The sequence below is a fragment of the Heterodontus francisci genome, chromosome 7, assembly GCF_036365525.1.
Source record: "Heterodontus francisci isolate sHetFra1 chromosome 7, sHetFra1.hap1, whole genome shotgun sequence".
NCBI lineage: Eukaryota > Metazoa > Chordata > Chondrichthyes > Heterodontiformes > Heterodontidae > Heterodontus > Heterodontus francisci.
In genome coordinates this window covers 4,362,835-4,386,320 of record NC_090377.1, presented here as the reverse complement: position 1 = coordinate 4,386,320, position 23,486 = coordinate 4,362,835, and the positions used below count along the sequence as shown (strand labels likewise).

At 49.8% G+C, this 23,486-nt stretch overlaps 1 protein-coding gene across 1 annotated transcript in view; it reads right to left on the bottom strand.

Moving 5' to 3' along the window:
• Window positions 1-6,063, bottom strand: part of igfbp2a (insulin-like growth factor binding protein 2a) — a 118,908-nt gene extending 112,845 nt beyond the window's left edge. Inside the window, exon 1 of the mRNA XM_068034706.1 lies at window positions 5,675-6,063. Coding sequence (XP_067890807.1) covers window positions 5,675-6,023 — 349 coding nt within the window. The 5' untranslated portion in view covers window positions 6,024-6,063. The remainder of the gene's footprint in view (window positions 1-5,674) is intronic.
• Between the last annotated feature and the right edge of the window lie 17,423 nt (window positions 6,064-23,486).

The following is a 23,486-nucleotide window of genomic DNA, read 5'->3' as shown; positions in this document are numbered from 1 at the left end:
TGTACACCTGGTAACCTGGACAGCAAGAGTGGGTCAGCTGTTCACACATCAGAGAACATGCCGCAGAGTATTACCCTGCCCACACAACTGAGTGAGGGGAGACTGGTGAGGGGAGGTGATCTGCAGTTTGAGGGGTGACCAAGGGAGGGGAGGAATCCCACTGTTTGAGGGGGGATTGTGTGGAGGGTGGACACTGTGTGGGACAGCTGTCAGCCTGCGAATTTTGCCTGCACTGAACGAGGTGACAGTTGTTTCATTACAGGGGGCATCGGAACGGTCCAGGACCTGCTACATCCCGTCAGTAACATCAGACGACAAATGTCTTCCTCCCCCTCCCACAGTCTGAGAGCCTGGAATTGGAGCACGAGCATTACTTAAAATACATCACATCCTCTTTCGAAAGGGTCTTTGTATCCCTGGCTGAATAAAGGAGGGTCTGTCTGGAGAAATTCCTCTCCAGCATCTTTAATCTTTATACCCCGACATCCCACATGACTCGATCCTGGGGGCGGTTGGGGGAAGATACTGGTGTCAGCAGGCGGAGGGAGGGTGGATGGGGGGGGGAGGAGGAGGGTGGATGGGGGAGGGAGGAGGAGGAGGAGGGTGGATGGGGGGGGGGGGAGGAGGAGGTTGGATGGGGGAGGGGGAGGAGGAGGAGGAGGGTGGATGGGGGAGGGGGAGGAGGAGGAGGAGGGTGGATGGGGGAGGGGGAGGAGGAGGAGCAGGGTGGATGGGGGAGGGAGGAGGAGGAGGAGGGTGGATGGGGGAGGGAGGAGGAGGAGGAGGGTGGATGGGGGAGGGGGAGGAGGAGGAGGAGGGTGGATGGGGGAGGGAGGAGGAGGAGGAGGGTGGATGGGGGGGAGGAGGAGGAGGAGGGTGGATGGGGGGGGGGGAGGAGGAGGAGGAGGGTGGATGGGGGAGGGGGAGGAGGAGGAGGAGGGTGGATGGGGGAGGGGGAGGAGGAGGAGCAGGGTGGATGGGGGAGGGAGGAGGAGGAGGAGGGTGGATGGGGGAGGGAGGAGGAGGAGGAGGGTGGATGGGGGAGGGGGAGGAGGAGGAGGAGGGTGGATGGGGAGGGAGGAGGAGGAGGAGGGTGGATGGGGGAGGGAGGAGGAGGAGGAGGGTGGATGGGGGAGGGGGAGGAGGAGGAGGAGGGTGGATGGGGGAGGGAGGAGGAGGAGGAGGGTGGATGGGGGGGGGGGGAGGAGGAGGTTGGATGGGGGAGGGGGAGGAGGAGGAGGAGGGTGGATGGGGGGGGGAGGAGGAGGAGAGTGGATGGGGGGGAGGAGGAGGAGGAGGAGGGTGGATGGGGGAGGGGAGGAGGAGGAGGAGGGTGGATGGGGGAGGGGGAGGAGGAGGAGGAGGGTGGATGGGGGGGGGGAGGAGGAGGAGAGTGGATGGGGGGAGGAGGAGGAGGAGGAGGAGGGTGGATGGGGGAGGGGGAGGAGGAGGAGGAGGGTGGATGGGGGAGGGGGAGGAGGAGGAGGAGGGTGGATGGGGGAGGGGGAGGAGGAGGAGGAGGGTGGATGGGGGAGGGGGAGGAGGAGGAGGAGGGTGGATGGGGGAGGGGGAGGAGGAGGAGGAGGGTGGATGGGGGAGGGGGAGGAGGAGGAGGAGGGTGGATGGGGGAGGGGGAGGAGGAGGAGGAGGGTGGATGGGGGAGGGGGAGGAGGAGGTTGGATGGGGGGGAGGAGGAGGAGGGTGAATGGGGGGGGTGATGAGGAGGGTGGATGGGGGAGGGGGAGGAGGAGGGGGGTGGATGGGGGGGAGGAGGAGGAGGGTGAATGGGGGGGGGAGGAGGAGGAGGGTGAATGGGGGGGGATGAGGAGGGTGGATGGGGAGGGGGAGGAGGAGGAGGAGGGTGGATGGGGGGGGAGGAGGAGGAGGGTGAATGGGGGGGGAGGAGGAGGAGGGTGGATGGGGGGGGAGGAGGAGGGTGGATGGGGGGGGGAGGAGGAGGGTGGATGGGGGGAGGGAAGGAGGAGGAGGGTGGATGGGGGGGGAGGAGGAGGAGGGTGGATGGGGGAGGGGGAGGAGGAGGGTGGATGGGGGAGGGGGAGGAGGAGGAGGAGGGTGGATGGGGGAGGGAGGAGGAGGAGGGTGGATGGGGGGGCAGGAGGAGGGTGGATGGGGGGAGGGAAGGAGGAGGAGGGTGGATGGGGGGGGGGGAGGAGGAGGAGGGTGGATGGGGGGGGGGAGGAGGAGGAGGGTGGATGGGGGGGGAGGAGGAGGAGGGTGGATGGGGGGGGAGGAGGAGGAGGGTGGATGGGGGGAGGAGGAGGAGGAGGGTGGATGGGGGGAGGAGGAGGAGGAGGAGGGTGGATGGGGGGGGAGGAGGAGGAGGGTGGATGGGGGGAGGAAGGGGGAGATGGGCTACTCAGCAAGTCCAGCTTTGTTTCAGTCAGAATTCTTGCCAGTTTCAGTGATGGGATTTGCCCAAAGAGAGAGAGACCCTAATCCCCGCTCGCCTGTTGCTGCTGTGTAACTATTAACCCCTCACCCGCCGCTCAACTGAACGGACGATAAAAGCTGATCATTCACACACATCCCATCCCAAAACCTGCCTTCCATCTCTCCCCAGCATGCCATGACTCTGTCCCTCCTCCCTTGTTCCATCTGTCCTTCCCTTCATCTCTCTCCCTTATTCACTCATTTCCTTTGTCTCCCTATCCTGTGTTTCTCCCTCCCTTCCTCTCACATGCAAGGAATTATTTTAATCCCATTTGCTGAGGTTTTTTTGCACTGGCTTTAGAAACATCTGTTAAAGCTTCCCGCACTGCAGAGAATGGTAACTCCCCACGGGCTGACCCCTTCCTCCCTCCCCATGCTAACATCCTGAGACTGGCCCCTTTCCAGCAGGTGCTTCAACTCTGCAGAATTAGAGAGAATCTCAAGTTCCTAGAAAGAAAATCACAGTAAACCGCAGATCCCAGAGAGCAAGAATCCTCGAGACACTGATCATACATCGTGATCCACCCAGGATCCAGTTCAAAGGACAAACTTTGAAGGATTCAGCATCCCAGTTTAAACACATGGACAGATAGGATGGTATAAAAATCCGAGAGTTTAGGAACCTCGGTTAGATGCCAGTCCCCTCAGGACAGTGAGACGGTGAACAGAAATTACTTCCCAAAAGGTTGCAAGGAATTTTCAGACAAGGGGACTTTGTTTTTAGAAAAGTGAAAGGAACAATACGACATGAAGCGTGCACTGAATCAGGAATCAAACACTTGGAGCAAAGTAGAAGCCAGAGATTAACTCCTTTACTGCTGGATTGAGAGTCTCTTTGACAAGTACTAACCTTTGAGATGGGAAGAGAGAACTTTCACTTCTGCCTCACAATGGGAAACGAAAAACATCTGAGAGGGGTTTGGGGCGAGGGCAGCTGTGCACCAGTCAGACCTAACCCCGACTCCAGCTGTGAACACGACAGTCAGACCTAACCCCGACTCCAGCTGTGAACGGGACAGTCAGACCTAACCCTGACTCCAGCTGTGAGCGGGACAGTCAGACCTAACCGTGACTCCAGCTGTGAGCGGGACAGTCAGACCTAACCCCGACTCCAGCTGTGAACGGGACAGTGAGACCTAACCCCGACTCCAGCTGTGAACGCGACAGTCAGACCTAACCCTGACTCCAGCTGTGAACACGACAGTCAGACCTAACCCCTACTCCAGCTGTGAACGGGACAGTCAGACCTAACCCTGACTCCAGCTGTGAGCGGGACAGTCAGACCTAACCCTGACTCCAGCTGTGAGCGGGACAGTCAGACCTAACCCTGACTCCAGCTGTGAACACGACAGTCAGACCTAACCCCGACTCTAGCTGTGAACGGGACAGTCAGACCTAACCCCGACTCCAGCTGTGAACGGGACAGTCAGACCTAACACCGACTCCAGCTGCGAACGCGACAGTCAGACCTAACCCTGACTCCAGCTGTGAACACGACAGTCAGACCTAACCCCGACTCCAGCTGTGAACGGGACAGTCATACCTAACCCCGACTCCAGCTGTGAACGCGACAGTCAGACCTAACCCTGACTCCAGCTGTGAACACGACAGATCTAACCCCGACTCCAGCTGTGAACGCGACAGTCAGACCTAACCCTGACTCCAACTGTGAGCGGGACAGTCAGACCTAACCCCGACTCCAGCTGTGAACGCGACAGTCAGACCTAACCCCGACTCCAGCTGTGAGCGGGACAGTCAGACCTAACCCCAACTCCAGCTGTGAGCGGGACAGTCAGACCTAACCCCGACTCCAGCTGTGAACGCGACAGTCAGACCTAACCCTGACTCCAGCTGTGAACGTGACAGTCAGACCTAACCCCGACTCCAGCTGTGAGCGGGACAGTCAGACCTAACCCCGACTCCAGCTGTGAGCGGGACAGTCAGACCTAACCCCGACTCCAGCTGTGAGCGGGACTGTCAGACCTAACCCTGACTCCAGCTGTGAGCGGGACTGTCAGACCTAACCCTGACTCCAGCTGTGAACGCGACAGTCAGACCTAACCCCGACTCCAGCTGTGAACGCAACAGTCAGACCTAACCCCGACTCCAGCTGTGAACGCAACAGTCAGACCTAACCCTGACTCCAGCTGTGAACACGACAGTCAGACCTAACCCCGACTCCAGCTGTGAGCGGGACAGTCAGACCTAACCCCGACTCCAGCTGTGAACGCGACAGTCAGACCTAACCCCGACTCCAGCTGTGAACGCAACAGTCAGACCTAACCCCGACTCCAGCTGTGAACGCGACAGTCAGACCTAACCCCGGCTCCAGCTGTGAGCAGGACAGTCAGAGCTAACCCCGACTCTAGCTGTGAGCGGGACAGTCAGACCTAACCCCGACTCCAGCTGTGAGCGGGACAGTCAGACCTAACCCCGACTCCAGCTGTGAGCGGGACAGTCAGACCTAACCCCGACTCCAGCTGTGAGCGGGACAGTCAGACCTAACCCCGACTCCAGCTGTGAGCGGGACAGTCAGACCTAACCCCGACTCCAGCTGTGAGCGGGACAGTCACACCTAACACTGACTCCAGCTGTGTGACAATCACTGTTTCAAAAAAACATGAGGCTTTGAAACCTACCTTATGGGGCAAACTTTTTGGTTAAACTGTTCCAATGTCTCATGTGACTGTCAAATTTTAATGTGAAGCCTCTTGGGACATTTTATTATAATAAAGGTGATATATTAATCCACATTGTTGGCGTTTGTGAAGAGAGGTTTGGAGTGTGGGGCTCCTATTACTTATTGATTCTCCTGAACACTGGCCTTTAAAGTGAAAACTTGGATTATTGAGGTTTCCTAACAAAATTTATAAACATACAAATAAATTATTCACTGATTCCTGAGTTTCTGATGTAAAAATTAGAAACAGTTATATAAATTTTATATTTATTTCGAGCATCAGACACCCTCTAACCAAAAGTTTGGAACGTTTGATGAACTTGTCAAAAAAAGTTTAACAAACTTTTTGAACTATGCCTCAGTGAGCCTCTGGTTGAAACAAATACAAACTTGCATAAATCTTTTATTCCAGTTTTTAAACTATTAAACTTTTTAATTTAAGTTTAATAAGCTTTAAGAAGTTTTTTTAAACTGATTTGAAAGTTAAGAAGTAAATCCAACAATTAAATTTTGAGAGTAAGTTTTAAAGAGTTGAGTATTTACCGGTGTGTGTGTCCCGGGATCGGTTGTACTCCAGGTCTCTGCGCTTGCCACACAGTCCCTGCCCCTGGACCAGCGCTTGCAGTGGGTACTCGGTGTCGCTCTTGGGGTAACAGCGGAGCCCGGCCCCGCACCGCGGAGTGTAAACCCCACACGGTTCTCCCAGTGTCCGGGCACAGCTCCAACAGCAGCCGCAGCCCGGCTCCCGCACCGTCTCGGTGCAGCCAGCCGGTGCCGTGCATCCCGCCAGCTGCTCGGTGCTGCACGGAGGGCAGCGGAAAGCGACCTCAGAGGTCCCGGCACCGGCTGCAGCCAACATCAGGACAACAATGCACAAGCCGGCGGCTCCCATCGTCTCCGGCTCCGGCAGCGCAGTCTGAGTGAGCGCTGCAACCCGGCAGGTGGAAGCACGGCAGCGCCGGGTCCTAGTGCCCACCGTGTCTCCACTACTGGGGCAAGTAATGGTGCAGCGCCGGGTCCTAGTGCCCACCTTGTATCCACTACAGGGGCAAGTAATGGTGCAGCGCCGGGTCCTAGTGCCCACCGTGTCTCCACTACAGGGGCAAGTATTGGTGCAGCGCCGGGTCCTAGTGCCCACCGTGTCTCCACTACTGGGGCAAGTAATGGTGCAGCGCCGGGTCCTAGTGCCCACCTGGTCTCCACTACAGGGGCAAGTAATGGTGCAGCGCCGGGTCCTAGTGCCCACCGTGTCTCCACTACTGGGGCAAGTAATGGTGCAGCGCCGGGTCCTAGTGCCCACCGTGTCTCCACTACTGGGGCAAGTAATGGTGCAGCACCGGGTCCTAGTGCCCACCGTGTCTCCACTACTGGGGCAAGTAATGGTGCAACGCCGGGTCCTAGTGCCCACCGTGTCTCCACTACAGGGGCAAGTAATGGTGCAACGCCGGGTCCTAGTGCCCACCGTGTCTCCACTACTGGGGCAAGTAATGGTGCAGCGCCGGGTCCTAGTGCCCACCGTGTCTCCACTACTGGGGCAAGTAATGGTGCAGCGCCGGGTCCTAGTGCCCACCGAGTCTCCACTACAGGGGCAAGTAATGGTGCAGCACCGGGTCCTAGTGCCCACCGTGTCTCCACTACTGGGGCAAGTAATGGTGCAACGCCGGGTCCTAGTGCCCACCGTGTCTCCACTACAGGGGCAAGTAATGGTGCAACGCCGGGTCCTAGTGCCCACCGTGTCTCCACTACTGGGGCAAGTAATGGTGCAGCGCCGGGTCCTAGTGCCCACCGTGTCTCCACTACTGGGGCAAGTAATGGTGCAGCGCCGGGTCCTAGTGCCCACCGTGTCTCCACTACTGGGGCAAGTAATGGTGCAGCACCGGGTCCTAGTGCCCACCGTGTCTCCACTACTGGGGCAAGTAATGGTGCAACGCCGGGTCCTAGTGCCCACCGTGTCTCCACTACAGGGGCAAGTAATGGTGCAACGCCGGGTCCTAGTGCCCACCGTGTCTCCACTACTGGGGCAAGTAATGGTGCAGCGCCGGGTCCTAGTGCCCACCGTGTCTCCACTACTGGGGCAAGTAATGGTGCAGCGCCGGGTCCTAGTGCCCACCGAGTCTCCACTACAGGGGCAAGTAATGGTGCAGCACCGGGTCCTAGTGCCCACCGTGTCTCCACTACAGGGGCAAGTAATGGTGCAACGCCGGGTCCTAGTGCCCACCGTGTCTCCACTACTGGGGCAAGTAATGGTGCAGCGCCGGGTCCTAGTGCCCACCGTGTCTCCACTACTGGGGCAAGTAATGGTGCAGCGCCGGGTCCTAGTGCCCACCGTGTCTCCACTACAGGGGCAAGTAATGGTGCAGCACCGGGTCCTAGTGCCCACCGTGTCTCCACTACTGGGGCAAGTAATGGTGCAGCGCCGGGTCCTAGTGCCCACCGTGTCTCCACTACTGGGGCAAGTAATGGTGCAGCGCCGGGTCCTAGTGCCCACCGTGTCTCCACTACAGGGGCAAGTAATGGTGCAGCACCGGGTCCTAGTGCCCACCGTGTCTCCACTACTGGGGCAAGTAATGGTGCAACGCCGGGTCCTAGTGCCCACCGTGTCTCCACTACTGGGGCAAGTAATGGTGCAGCGCCGGGTCCTAGCGCCCACCGTGTACTCTACTGGGGCAAGTAATGGTGCAATGCCGGGTCCTAGTGCCCACCGTGTCTCCACTACAGGGGCAAGTAACGGTGCAGCGCCAGGTCTTAGCGCCCACCTGCTCTACTCTACCGGGGCAAGTAATGGTGCAGCGCTGGGTCCTAGTGCCCGGCGACTCTACACCGGGGCAAATAACGGTGCAGCGTCAGGTCCTAGTGCCCTCTGCCTCTACACCGGGACAAGTAGCGGTGCAGAGCTGGGTCTTCGTGTCCGCCGCCTCTACACCGGGGCAAATAACGGTGCAACAGCGGGTCCTAGTGTGACTTGAAAAGAGTGCTGAAAGTTCAGTGAGTTGAGGAAATAATCTCTTTCTGAAAATCTAGTTTTTTTGTATTTACCATTTAACTGAGAGTTACTGTTTAAATTCTAAATTTCATTTAGCGGCTTAAGCAGGGATATTTAATCTATCCACTGGGAAACAGCTGTAGTGAACTGTTCTTTCTGTACCTGGGGCTCATCATTAGTTTCAGAAGCTATAAATACAGGATGGCAGGACAGGTGATGTGTCACGGCTGCAACATGTGGGAGCTCCTGGATGCCAGTGTGATCCAGGGCAAACACGTCTGCAATAAGTGCGTGCGGCTCGAGGAGCTTCGACTCATAGTCATTGAACTGGAGTCCGAGCTGCAGACACTGCGACACATCAGGGAGGGGGAAAGTTACCTGGACATTAGTTACCAGGAGGCAGTCACAACCCTTAGATAGAGTCCTCTGATTTGGTCAGTGGTCAGGGACAGCAGAGTGTGACTGAATCTGAGGCAGGTTAAGGGGGCCCAGAGGGCAGGAGTGCAGGAGCCTCAGCCTTTGCGATTGTCCAACAGGTTTGAGGTTCTTTCAGCTTATTTGGATGCGAGTGGGGGCTGCAGGGTGGATGAGCAACCTGACCATGACACCATGATACAGGAAACCATTCAAGTGGAGGGAGAAAAAAGGAATGTAGTGGTAGTAAGGGACAGTATAGTGAGGGGGATTGACACTTCTCTGCAGCAAAGAGCGAGAGTCATAGAAACATAGAAACATAGAAAATAGGAGCAGGAGTAGGCCATTCGGCCCTTCGAGCCTGCTCCGCCATTCATTATGATTATGGCTGATCATCCAACTCAGTAACCTGTTCCCGTTTTCGCCCCATATCCTTTGATCCCTTTAGACCCAAGAGCTATATCTAACTCCTTCTTGAAAACATACAATGTTTTGGCCTCAACTGCTTTCTGTGGTAGTGAATTCCACAGGTTCACCACTCTTTGGGTGAAGAAATTTCTCCTCATCTCAGTCCTGAAAGGTTTATTCCGTATCCTTAGACTATGACCCCTGGTTCTGGACTCCCCCACCATCGGGAACATCCTTCCTGCATCTACCCTGTCAAGTCCTGTTAGAATTTTATAGGATTCTATGAGATCCCCCCTCACTCTTCTGAACTCCAGTGAATATAATCCTAACCGACTCAATCTCTCCTCATACGTCAGTCCCACCATCCCAGGAATCAGTCTGGTAAACCTTCGCTGCACTCCCTCTACAGCAAGAACATCTTTCCTCAGATAAGCAGACCAAAACTGCACACAATATTCCAGGTGTGGCCTCACCAAGGCCCTGTATAATTGCAGCAAGACATCCAGTGTAGAGGATGTTGAGAGTAGGGAGGGCAGGGATAAGGTTACAAGGACGCAAGAGGGCACTGGCAAGCAAGAACCTGGTTTAAAGTGTGTCTACTTCAACGCCAGGAGCATCTGGAATAAGGTGGGTGAGCTTGCAGCATGGGTTGGTACCTGGGATCTCGATGTAGTGGCCATTTCGGAGACATGGGTAGAGCAGGGGCAGGAATGGATGTTGCAGGTTCCGGGATTTAGATGTTTCAGTAAGAACAGAGAAGATGGTAAAAGAGGGGGGGGGGTGGCATTGTTAATCAAGGAGAGTATTACAGCGACAGAAAGGACGTTTGAGGACTTGTCTACTGAGGTAGTATGGGCCGAGGTTAGAAACAGGAGAGGAGAGGTCACCCTGTTGGGAGTCTTCTATAGACCTCCGAATAGTTCCAGAGATGTAGAGGAAAGGATAGCGAAGATGATTCTCGACAGGAGCGAGAGTAACAGGGTAGTTGTTATGGGGGACTTTAACTTTCCAAATATCGACTGGAAATACTATAGTCCGAGTACTTTAGATGGGTCAGTTTTTGTCCAGTGTGTGCAGGAGGGTTTTTTGACACAGTATGTAGACAGGCCAACCAGGGGCGATGCCACATTGGATTTGGTACTGGGTAATGAACCCGGCCAGGTGTTAGATTTAGATGTAGGTGAGCACTTTGGTGATAGTGATCACAATTCGGTTAGGTTTACCTTAGCGATGGGCAGGGACAGGTATATTCCGCAGGGCAAGAATTATAGCTGGGGGAAAGGAAATTATGATGCGATTAGGCAAGATTTAGGATGCGTAGGATGGGGAAGGAAACTGCAGGGGATGGGCACAATCGAAATGTGGAGCTTATTCAAGGAGCAGCTACTGCGTGTCCTTGATAAGTATGTACCTGTCAGGCAGGGAGGAAGTTGTCGAGCGAGGGAGCCGTGGTTTACTCAAGAAGTTGAAGCGCTTGTCAAGAGGAAGAAGAAGGCTTATGTTAGGATGAGACGTGAAGGCTCAGTTAGGGCGCTTGAGAGTTACAAGCTAGCCAGGAAGGATCTAAAGGGAGAGATAAGAAGAGCAAGGAGAGGACACGAGAAGTCATTGGCGGATAGGATCAAGGAAAACCCTAAGGCTTTCTATAGGTATATCAGGAATAAAAGAATGACTAGAGTTAGATTAGGGCCAATCAAGGATAGTAGTGGGAAGTTGTGTGTGGAATCAGAGGAGATAGGGGAAGCGTTAAATGAATATTTTTCGTCAGTATTTACAGTAGAGAAAGAAAATGTTGTCGAGGAGAATACTGAGATTCAGGCTACTAGGCTAGATGGGATTGAGGTTCACAAGGAGGAGGTGTTAGCAATTTTGGAAAGTGTGAAAATAGATAAGTCCCCTGGGCCAGATGGGATTTATCCTAGGATTCTCTGGGAAGCCAGGGAGGAGATTGCAGAGCCTTTGTCCTTGACCTTTATGTCGTCATTGTCGACAGAAATAGTGCCGGAAGACTGGAGGATAGCAAATGTTGTCCCCTTGTTCAAGAAGGGGAGTAGAGACAGCCCTGTTAATTATAGACCTGTGAGCCTTACTTCGGTTGTGGGTAAAATGTTGGAAAAGGTTATAAGAGACAGGATTTATAATCATCTTGAAAAGAATAAGTTCATTAGCGATAGTCAGCATGGTTTTGTGACGGGTAGGTCGTGCCTCACAAACCTTATTGAGTTTTTCGAGAAGGTGACCAAACAGGTGGATGAGGGTAAAGCAGTGGATGTGGTGTATATGGATTTCAGTAAGGCGTTTGATAAGGTTCCCCACGGTAGGCTATTGCAGAAAATACGGAAGTATGGGGTTGAAGGTGATTTAGAGCTTTGGATCAGAAATTGGCTAGCTGAAAGAAGACAGAGGGTGGTGGTTGATGGCAAATGTTCATCCTGGAGTTTAGTTACTAGTGGTGTACCACAAGGATCTGTTTTGGGGCCACTGCTGTTTGTCATTTTTATAAATGACCTGGAAGAGGGTGTAGAAGGGTGGGTTAGTAAATTTGCGGATGACATGAAGGTCGGTGGAGTTGTGGATAGTGCCGAAGGATGTTGTAGGGTACAGAGGGACATAGATAGGCTGCAGAGCTGGGCTGAGAGATGGCAAATGGTGTTTAATGCGGAAAAGTGTGAGGTGATTCACTTTGGAAGGAGTAACAGGAATGCAGAGTACTGGGCTAATGGGAAGATTCTTGGTAGTGGAGATGAACAGAGCGCTCTTGGTGTCCAGGTACATAAATCCCTGAAAGTTGCTACCCAGGTTAATAGAGCTGTTAAGAAGGCATATGGTGTGTTAGCTTTTATTAGTAGGGGGATCGAGTTTCGGAGCCACGAGGTCATGCTGCAGCTGTACAGAACTCTGGTGCGGCCGCACCTGGAGTATTGCGTGCAGTTCTGGTCACCGCATTATAGGAAGGATGTGGAAGCTTTGGAAAGGGTGCAGAGGAGATTTACTAGGATGTTGCCTGGTATGGAGGGAAGGTCTTACAAGGAAAGGCTGAGGGACTTGAGGTTGTTTTCGTTGGAGAGAAGGAGGAGGAGTGACTTAATAGAGACATATAAGATAATCAGAGGGTTAGATAGGGTGGATAGTGAGAGTCTTTTTCCTCGGATGGTGATGGCAAACACGAGGGGACATAGCTTTAAGTTGAGGGGTGATAGATATAGGACAGATGTCAGAGGTAGTTTCTTTACTCAGAGAGTAGTAGGGGCGTGGAACGCCCTGCCTGCAACAGTAGTAGACTCGCCAACTTTAAGGGCATTTAAGTGGTCATTGGATAGACATATGGATGAAAATGGAATAGTGTAGGTCAGATGGTTTCACAGGTCGGCGCAACATCGAGGGCCGAAGGGCCTGTACTGCGCTGTAATGTTCTAAAAAAAATCCCTGCTCCTGTACTCGAATCCTCTCGCTATGAAGGCCAACATACCATTTGCCTTTTTTACCGCCTGTTGCACCTGCATGCTGACCTTCAGCGACTAGTGTACAAGAACACCCAGGTCTCGTTGCATATTCCCCTCTCTCAGTTTACAGCCGTTCAGATAATAATCTGCCTTCCTGTTTTTTGCTACCAAAGTGGATAACCTCACATTTATCCACATTATACTGCATCTGCCATGCATTTGCCCACTCATTCAACTTGTCCAAATCACCCTGAAGCCTCTCTGCATCCTCCTCACAACTCCCCCTCTCACCCAGTTTTGTGTCATCTGCAGATCTGGAGATATTACATTTAGTTCCCTCATCTAAATCATTAATATATATTGTGAATAGCTGGGGTCCTAGCACTGATCCCTGCGGTACCCCACTAGTCACTGCCTGCCATTCGGAAAAAGACCCATTTATCCCTATTTTTTGTTTCCTGTCCGCCAACCAATTTTCTATCCATCGCAATACACTACCTCCAATCCCAAGCACTTTAACTTTACACGCTAATCTCTTAGCGGGACTTTGTCGAAAGCTTCTGAAAGTCCAAATAAACCACATCCATTGGCTCCCCCTCATCAACTCTACTAGTTACATCCTCGAAGAATTCTAGTAGATTTGTCAAGCATGATTTCCCTTTCGTAAATCCATGCTGACTCTGCCCGATTCTACCACTGTTCTCTAAGTGCTCTGCTATAAAATCTTTGATAATGGACTCTGGAATTTTCCCTACTACCGACGTCAGGCTGACTGGTCTATAATTCCCTGCTTTCTCTCTACCTCCCTTTTTAAATAGTGGGGTTACATTAGCTACCCTCCAATCTGTAGAAATGTTCCAGGGTCTATAGAATCTCGGAAGATGACCACCAATGCATCCACTATTTCTAGGGCCACTTCCTTAAGTATTCTGGGATGCAAACCATCAGGCCCTGGGGATTTATCAGCCTTCAATCCCATCAATTTCCCCAACACCGTTTCTCTACCAATACTGATTTCTTTCAGTTCCTCTCTCTCACTAAGCCCTGTGTTCCCCAACATTTCTGGTATGATATTTGTGTCCTCCTTTGTGAAGACAGAACCAAAGTATGCATTTAGTTGGTCAGCCATTTCTTTGTTCCCCATAATAAATTCCCCTGTTTCTGACTGTCTGGGAACTATATTTGTCTTCACCAATCTTTTTCTCTTCACATACCTATAGAAACTTTTACAGTCAGTTTTTATGTTCCCTGCAAGCTTACTCTCGTACTCTATTTTCCCCTTCTTAATCAATCCCTTGGTCCTCCATTGCTGAATTCTAAACTGCTCCCAATCCTCAGGTCTGTTGTTTATTCTGGCAGATTTATATGCCTCTTCCTTGGATCTAATGCTATCTCTAATTTCCCTTGTAAGCCATGGTTTGACTACCTTTACCGTTTTACTTTTGCGCCAGACAGGGATAAACAATTGTTGCAGTTCATCCATGTACTCTTTGAATGTTTGCCGTTGCCTATCCACCATCATCCATTTAAGTAACATTTCCCAATCCGTCATCGCCAACTTGCGCCTCATACCTTCGTAGTTTCCTTTACTAAGATTCAGGACCCTAGTCTCAGAATCAACTACGTCACACTCCATCTTGATGAAGAATTCCATCATATTATGGTCACTCATCCCCAAGTTGTCTCGCATCACTAGGTTGTCAATTATTCCTCTCTCATTACACAATACCCAGTCTAGGATGGCCTGTTCTCTAGTTGGTTCCTCAACATATTGGTCCAGAAAACCATCCCGTATACACTCCAAGAATTCTCCCTCTACGGTAATGTGACTAATTTGATTTGCCCAATCTGTATGCAGATTAAAGTCACCCATAATTACAGATGTTCCTTTATTGCATGCATCTCTAATTTCCTGTTTAATGCCGTTCCCAACATCACTACTACAGTTTGGGGGTCTATATACACTAATATTGTTTGCCCCTTGGTGTTTCTCAGCTCTACCCATACAGATTCCACATCATCAGAGCTAATATCTTTCCTCAGTATTGCGTTAATTTCCTCTTTAACCAGCAATGCAACTCCACTGCCTTTTGCTTTTTGTCTGTCCTTCCAAAATACTGAATACTCCTGGATGTTCATTTCCTATCCCTGGTCACCTTGCAGCCATGTCTCTGTAATCCCGATTATATCAGACCAGTTTACATCTATTTGCGCGATTAATTTATCCACTTTATTGCGAATGCTCTGCGCATTAAGGCACAAAGCCTTAAGGCTTGTCTTTTTAACATTACTTGTCCTCTTCCCACTATTTTTCACTGTGGCCCTGTTTGATTCTGGCCCTTGATTTCTCCGCCTATCACTTTTCTTATTCCCCTTACTGTCTTTTGTTCTTGTCTTTGAACCCCCCTCCTCTGACTCCTTGCAAAGGTTCCCATCCCCCTGGCATTTTAGTTTAAACCCTCCCCAACCACTGCAGCAAATACTCCCCCTAGGACATCAGTCCCAGTCCTGCCCAGGTGTAACCTGTCCAGTTTGTACTGGTCCCACCTCCCCTAGAACCGGTCCCAATGTCCCCTCCCCCTCACACCATCTCTTCAGCCACGTATTCATCCGATATATCCTGCTATTTCTACTCTGACCAGCACGTGGCACTGGTAGTAATCCTGAGATCACTACCTTTGAGATCCTACTTTTCAATTTACTTCCTAACTCCCTATATTCTGCTTTTAGGACCTCATCCTTTTTTTTTAAACCTATGTCGTTTGTACCAATGTGTACCACGACCACTGGCTGTTCACCCTCCCCCTTCAGAATGTCCTGTAACCGCTCTGAGACATCCTTGACCCTAGCATCAGGGAGGCAACGTACCATCCTGGAGTCTCGTTTGTGGCACAGAAACGCCTATCTATTCCCCTTACAATTGAATCCCCCATAACTATTGCATTCCCACACTTTTTCCTCCTCTCCTGTGCAGCAGAGCCAACCATGGTGCAACGAATTGGGCTGTTGCTGCTTTCCCCTGAGAGGCCATTCCCCCAGACGGCTTTGTTGCCTGCTTTCAGGACATCTGCTCAGGGCTGGAGAGGAACTTACAGTGGGGTGGGGGGGCGGGGTGGGTGGGTGGGGGAGGATCCAGTCGTCGTGGTCCATGTCGGTACCAACGACATAGGTAGGACAAGGAAAGAGTTTCTGCATAGTCAGTATGAGGCGCTAGCATCAAATTAAGTTGCAAAACTTCAAAGGTAATCTTTGACCTCCTTATCTCGAGAGACAATGGGTAAGCGCCTGGAGGTGGTCAGTGGTTTGTGAAGCAGCGCCTGGAGTGGCTATAAAGGCCAATTCTAAAGTGACAGACTCTTCCACAGGTGCTGCAGAAATATTTGATTGTCGGGGCTGTTACACAGTTGACTCTCCCCTTGCGCCTCTGTCTTTTTTCCTGCCAACTGCTAAGTCTCTTCGACTCGCCACACTTTAGCCCTGTCTTTATGGCTGTCCGCCAGGTAATAATCTCTGGATTATTACCTAAACCACATGCAAATTGGGCAAATAGGATTAGAGAAATTAATATGTGGCTCAAAGACTGGTGTGGTAGAAGTGGGTTCCAGTTTGTGGGGCACTGGCACCAGTACTGGGGAAAGTGGGAGCTGTACCGTTGGGATGGTCTGCACCTGAACTGTGCTGGGGCTGGTGTTCTTGCGAGTCGCATAACTAGGGAAGTAGAGAGAATTTTAAACTGAATAGTGGGGGAAAGGGATCAAATGTAGGAAGATATGTTAAATCAAAGAGTAGAGACAAGTCAAGAAAGAAAGGTGTTAATATGGGAAATGATAAACAAACCGTGACAGGAAGGGACAGAGCGTACAAATCTAAGAGTAAATCAACAGTCAGGGTAGACATTACAAAAATAATAAAACAACAAAATTAAAGGCTCTGTAGTGGTTAGCACCACAGCCTCACAGCTCCAGTGACCTGGGTTCAATTCTGGGTACTGCCTGTGCGGAGTTTGCAAGTTCTCCCTGTGAACTGTGCTCCGGTTTCCTCCCACTGCCAAAGACTTGCAGGTTGATAGGTAAATTGGCCATTGTAAATTGCCCCTAGTGTAGGTAGGTGGTAGGAGAATGGTGGGGATGTGGTAGAGAATATGGGGTTAATGTAGGATTAGTATAAATGGGTGGTTGTTGGTCGGCACAGACTCGGTGGGCCGAAGGGCCTGTTTCAGTGTTGTATCTCTAAAATAAAAAAATAAAAAATAAATAAATAAATGCACATAGCATTCGAAACAAAACAGATGAACTGAGAGCGCAAATAGAAATAAATAAGTACGATCTGATAGCCATTACAGAGACATGGCTGCAGGATGATATAGATTGGGACCTGAATATTGAAGGATGAATGACATTTAGGAAGGACAGGAAGCTAGGAAAAGGTGGAGGGGTAGCTCTGTTAATTAATGATGGTATTAGCACAATAGAGAGGGATGACCTAAGTTGAGGAAACCAGGATGTAGAAGTGGTTTGGGCCGAGATGAGAAATGATAAAGGCAAGACGTCATTTTTGGGAGTGGTGTACAGGCCACCTAACAGTAATCACATGGTACAATGGGGTATAAAGGAAGAAATAATGGGTGCCTGTCAGAAAGTTACGATGATAATCATAGAGTCATACAGCACAGAAACAGGCCCTTTGGCCCATCGTGTCTGTGCCGGCCGTCCAGCACTCAACTATTCTAATCCCATATTCCTGCACTTGGCCCATAGCCTTCTATGCTATGGCGTTTCAAGTGCTCATCTAAATACTTCTTAAATGTTGTGAGGGTTCCTGCCTCTACCACCTCTTCAGGCAGTGTGTTCCAGATTCCAACCACCCTCTGGGTGAAATTTATTTCCCTCGAATCCCCTCTAAACCTCCTGCCCCTTACCTTAAATCTGTGCCCCCTGGTTCTTGACCCCTCCGCTAAGGGAAAAAGTTTCAATGCACCTCATAATCTTGTATACCTCAATCATGTCCCTCCTCAGCCTTCTCTGCTCCAAGGAAAACAACCCTAGCCTTTTCAGTCTCTCTTCATAGCTGAAATGCTCCAGCCCTGGCAACATCCTGGTGAATCTCCTCTGCACCCTCTCCAGTGCAATCACATCCTTCCTATAGTGTGGTGACCAGAACTATACACAGTACTCCAGCTGTGGCCTAACCAGCGTTTTATACAGCTCCATCATAACCTCCCTGCTCTTATATCCTATGCCTTGGCTAATAAAATATAAAATGTAATATAAAAATCATGGGAGATTTTAATCTACCTATAGACTGGACAAAGCAGATGGGCAATGGTAGCCCAGATGAGGAGTCCATAGAATGTGTTTAGAATTGTTTCTTAGAACAGCACGTTCTGGAAGCAACCAGAGAGCAAGCTATACTAGACCTAGTAATGTGCAATGAGATAGGATTAATTAATGACTTCATAGAGAAGGCGCCACGAGGTACCAGCATTCATAATATGATTGAATTTTACATTCAATTTGAGGCAGAGAAAAATGGGTTCAAGAATAGTTTTTTAAACTTAAATAAGGACAATTATGAGGACATGAAAGCAGAGCTAGCAAAATTGAACCAGTAAATTAGGTTAAGGGATAGGTCAATAGAGATGCAATGACAGACATTTAAGGGGATATTTCAGAATACACAGAATAGATACATTTCAATGAGAAAGAAAAATTCCAAAGGTGGGACCCGCAATCCGTGGTAAACTAAAACAGTTAAAGATAGTATTAAACTTAAAGAAAAAGCATATAATTGCACAGAGATGGGAGGCAGGTCAGAAGATTGGACAGAATATAAAAAAAAGCAAAGAATGACTAAAAGATTGATAAGAAGGGAAAGATTAGAGTACAAGAGAAAATATAAAAATACAAAAAGAAAAGAGTTAACTAAGTGAGCGTTGGTCCTGTAGAAAGTGAATCTGGGGAAGTAATAATGGATAATAAGGAGATGGTAGATGAATTGAACAGGTATTTTGCATCTATCTTCACTATAGAGGATACAAGTAACATCCCAGTATTAACTGTGTCAGGAAATGGAAGGGAGGGAGGAACTCAAGAAAATTACAATCACCAGGGAAGTAGTACTGAACAAATTGTTTGAGCTTCGGGCTGACAAGTCCCCGGGTCCTGATGGACTTCATCCTAGGGTGTTAAAAGAAGTGGCTAGTGAAATAATTGCTGTGTTGGTTTTAATTTTCCAAAATTCCCTAGATTCGTGGAAGGTTATGTGAGATTGTAAAATAGCCAATGTAACTCCTTTATTCAAAAAGGAAGGGAGACAGAAAGCAGGAAACTACAGGCCAGTTAGCTTAACACCTGTCTGAGGGAAAATGTTAGAAGTTATTATTAAAGACATTATAGCAGGGCATTTAGAAAAATTCAAGGTAATCCGGCAGAGTCAACATGGTTTGTGAAAGGGAAATCATGTTTAACCAATTTATTGGAGTTCTTTGAGGGAGTTACATGTGCTGTGGATAAAGGGGAACCAGTGGATGTACTGTACTTAGATTTCTAGAAGGCATTTGATAAGGTGCCACATCAAAGGTTATTGCAGAAAATAAAAGCTCATGGTGTAGGGGGTAACATATTGGCATGGATAGAAGATTGGCTAGCTAACAGGAAACAAAGAGTAGGCATAAATGGGTCATTTTCTGGTTGGCAAGATGTAACGAGTGGTGAGCCACAGGGATCTGTGCTGGGGCCTCAACTTTTTACAGGTTATATAAATGACTTAGATGAAGGGACCGAAGGTATGGTTGTTAAATTTTCTGATGACACAAAGATAGGCAGGAAAGTAAGTTGTGAAGAGGACATAAGGAGGCTACAAAGGGATAGAGATAGGTTAAGTGAGTGGGCAAAGACCTGGCAAATGGAGTATAATGTGGGAAATTGTGAAACTGTCCATTTTGGCAGGAAGAGTAAAAAAGAAGCATATTATCTAAATGGTGAGAGATTGCAGAGCTCTGAGATGCTGAGGGATCTGGGTGTCCGAGTGCATGAATCGCAAAAGGTTAGTCTGCAGGTACAGCAAGTAATTAGGAAAGCTAATAGAATGTTATCATTTATTGTGAGGGGAATTGAATACAAAAGTAGGGAGGTTATGCTTCAGCTATACAGGGCATTGGTGAGACCACATCTGGAGTAGTGTGTGCAAAATTGATCTCCTTATTTAAGGAAGGATGTAAATGCATTGGAAGCAGTTCAGAGAAGGTTTACTAGACTAATACCTGGAATGGGCGGGCTGTCTTATGAGGAAAGATTGTGGACAGGCTAGACTTGTATCCGCTGGAATTTAGAAGAGTAGGAGGCGACTTGATTGAAACATATAAGATTCTGAGGGGTCTTGACAGGGTGGATGTGAAAAGGATGTTTCCCCTTGTGGGAGAATCTAGAACTAGGGGTCACTGTTTAAAAATAAGGGGTCACCCATTTAAGACAGAGATGAGGAGAAATTTTTTCCATCAGAGGGTTGTGAGTCTTTGGAATTCTCTTCCTCAAAAGGCAGTGGAAGCAGAGTCTTTGAATATTTTTTAGATAGATTCTTGATAAGCAAGGGGGTGAAAGGTTATTGTGGGTAGGTGGAAATGTGGAGTTAAAGTTACAAACAGATCAGCCGTCCTCTTATTGAATAGCAGAGCAGGCTTGAGGGGCCAAGTGGCCTACTCTTGCTCCTAATTCGTACCTTTTTACGTTTGTATGTTTGTATGCTCACCGCCTCAACTCAGCATGGGGGCAAGTAATGGTACCGCACCGGGTCCTAGTGCCAGCTGACTACTCAGTACACGTAAATCGGGGCATTTCCTAGCATCACATGGGTGATCAATAGCGGAAAAGGGAAACGTTGGCTTCGAGGTCGGGATCACATTTCATTGGTGCCTTTCACAACTTGAGGATATCAACCGAGGAAGCGGAAACAACAAAAGCAAACTAGCACAAAGGAAGATGATTGTGGTTGTTGGAGGTCAATCATCTCAGTCCCAGGACATCACTGCAGGAGTTCCTCAGGGTAGTGTCCTCGGCCCAACCATCTTCAGCTGCTTCATCAATGACCTTCCTTCAATCATAAAGTCAGAAGTGGGGATGTTCGCTGATGATTGCACAATGTTCAGCACCATTCGTGACTCCTCAGATACTGAAGCAGTCCGTGTAGAAATGCAGCAAGACCTGGACAATATCCAGGCTTGGACTGATAAGTGGCAAGTAACATTTGTGCCGACAAGTGCCAGGCAATGACCATCCTCAACAAAAGAGAGAATCTAACCATCTCCCTTTAACATTCAATGGCATTACCATTGCTGAATCCCCCACTATCAACAACTTGCGGGTTACCGTTGACCAGAAACTGAACTCGCCCAGCCACATAAATACCGTAGCTACAGCATCAGACCAGAGGCTGGGAATTCAGCAGCAGGTAACTCACCTCCTGACTCGCCAAAGCCTGTCCACCATTTACAAGGCACAAGTCAGGAGTGTGATGGAATACTCTCCACTTGCCTGGATGGGTGCAGCTTCCAACAACACTCAAGAAGCTCGACACCATCCAGGACAAAGCAGCCCGCTTGATTGGCACACCATCTACAAACATTCACTCCCTCCACCACCGACGCACAGTGACAGCAGTGTGTACCGTCTACAAGATGCACTGCAGCAATGCACCAAGGCTCCTTAGACAGCACCTTCCAAACCCACGACCTCTACCATCTAGAAGGACAAGAGCAGCAGATGTATGGAACACCACCACCTGCAAGTTCCCCTCCAAGTCACACACCATCCTGACTTGGAACAAGATCGCCGTTCCTTCATTTTCACTGGGTCAAAATCCAGGAACTCCCTTCCGAACAGCACTGAGGGTGTACCTACACCATGGACTGCAGCGGTTCAAGAAGGCAGCTCACCACCACCTTCTCAAGGGCAATTAGGGATGGGCAATAAATGCTGGCCTGGCCAGCGACGCCCACATCCCATGAACGAATAAATAAACCTTGCCTGAATGGATAGGCAGTAAATAACGAAGTTAATGTTGACTCTGACTTTGAACGTGATACTGTCATTGCGCAATATACTGCCATCCTTCGACCTGCCTGGTACCTAACAGAGCAGGTACTGGAACCCAGTGCTGCCCTCCCTCTACCTGCTGAGTGCCTTCATTTCTGAGCAGTGAGAGACTAGGGGCTGAATTTTATCCTCCCCCACTGCTCCAGGCAGCGGGCAAACAAATGGTGGCCTGTACCAGGTGACGCCATGCTGCTGTGATCTACCATGCGGTGACTCAAGATTATACACCGGTCAGGCCGTACCCCCAATCACGTGGTGGGGGCAGGCTCCGTGACGCTGTCAATGCTGTCAGCTGCCTGTGCGCAGGCGCTGGCACCATTTTTAAAGGGCAACCAGACCTGCCACTAAATTTAAATATTTAAGACTGTACCCCTCCCCTCAGTACACCACAATAAAAAAATCTCCCCTTTCCCCCCCCATTGATACTTTCAGATAATACTAGCCCTCTCCCCCCATCCCGCACGAAAGAATAATATGCAGGAGTTGACCTTCCCTCCCCCAAACTGTTCAAAGTGCAGAGGTCACCTCTTAACCCCCGTCCCCTACACTATTAATGCATATTTGACCCTGTACTTCCCCTCCCCCCACACAACTACACTGAAAATCCAAACATCCCCCTTCTCCACCTTGGTGCTGCCAGCTTTCCTTGGATGGTAAAGTGAAGGAGTGTGAGTGCCGGCCATCACACGGAAGACCCCGGGCAGCAGGTATGATCGCTGACAATTTTATTTAAATGTATTCATTTTCTTAATTTACATATTCAAAATCGGGTCCCGTTGCCCAGTGTTGGGGGTGAGGGGGTGGGGGGCCACGGAGCCTCATCGCGCTGGGAAGATCAGGCCCAGCACTCCCAGCGTCGGGCTCCTTGGCGAGCTGCTGCCAGAACAATCTTCCAACCCCACCAGAGATCCCCACGTCGGGACCTCAACAAAATCCAGCCCTAGGACTGTAGAGGAGCAGAGAAGACTTAAGAGTCCAAGTAAAGAATTCACTAAATGCTGGAGGACAGATACAAAAAACTAATTAAAAAGACTAATGAAATGTTGGCCTTTATCTATTGCATTTATTTATTTATGTCATAAAGTACTTTACAGCAATTGACGTACTTTAGAAGTTTTTTCTTTATTCTTTCATGGGATATGGGTGTCACTGGCAAGGCCAACAGTTGTTACCCATCCCTAATTGCCCTTGAGAAGGTAGTGAGTTGCTTGCTAGACCATTTCAGAGGGCAGTGAAGACTGTTGTGATGTTGGAAATGTGGTAACCAAATTGTTCACAGCAAGATTCCACAAATAGCAATGTGATAATGAGCAGACAATCTATTTTAGTGATATTGATTGAGTCTTTTTCAGACATCTAGCATGGATACGATGGGCCAAATGGCCTCCTTCTGTGCTGTAACTATTCTCTGATTCTATGAATAAATATTGATCCCAACACATTGGGATAACTCCCCTACTCTTGTTTAAAATAGTGCCTTGGAATATTTTATGTCCACCTGAGAGGCCAGTTGGGCCCTCAGTCAAATATCTCATCAGAAAGATGGCACCTCCACCAGTGCAGCACTCCCTCAGTACCACACTGGATTTCGTGTTGAAGTGCCTGGAGTGAGAAATATAAAACCTGTGTTCTACCTGCTCCAGTCACAAGCTTCTGACTCAGAGGCAAAGGTGCGACCCTGATCCATGGCTGACACTGGTCATTCAATGAGATGAATGAACAGTTTATCCGTTTCTGGTGATGTAGGTTGAGGGAGCAGCATTGGATACAAGGACAACATCCTGCTTTTTTAATCGTGCCTTGGAATCTTTTAATGTTCACCAGAAGTAATGGAACAGGCGGATTGGAACTTGCTTTAACATCTCATCAAGTCCAACAATGCTGCAACTTGTTAGCCTAACATCCCTGCCGGGAGGTGAATGGCCCAAGTTAACACCCTTTTCAACAGCAAGTCAAGGGGAGCTTGTTCACAATGCAGCATCATTGGCCTCTTACTGAAAAGTGAGTGCAGGTTTGCC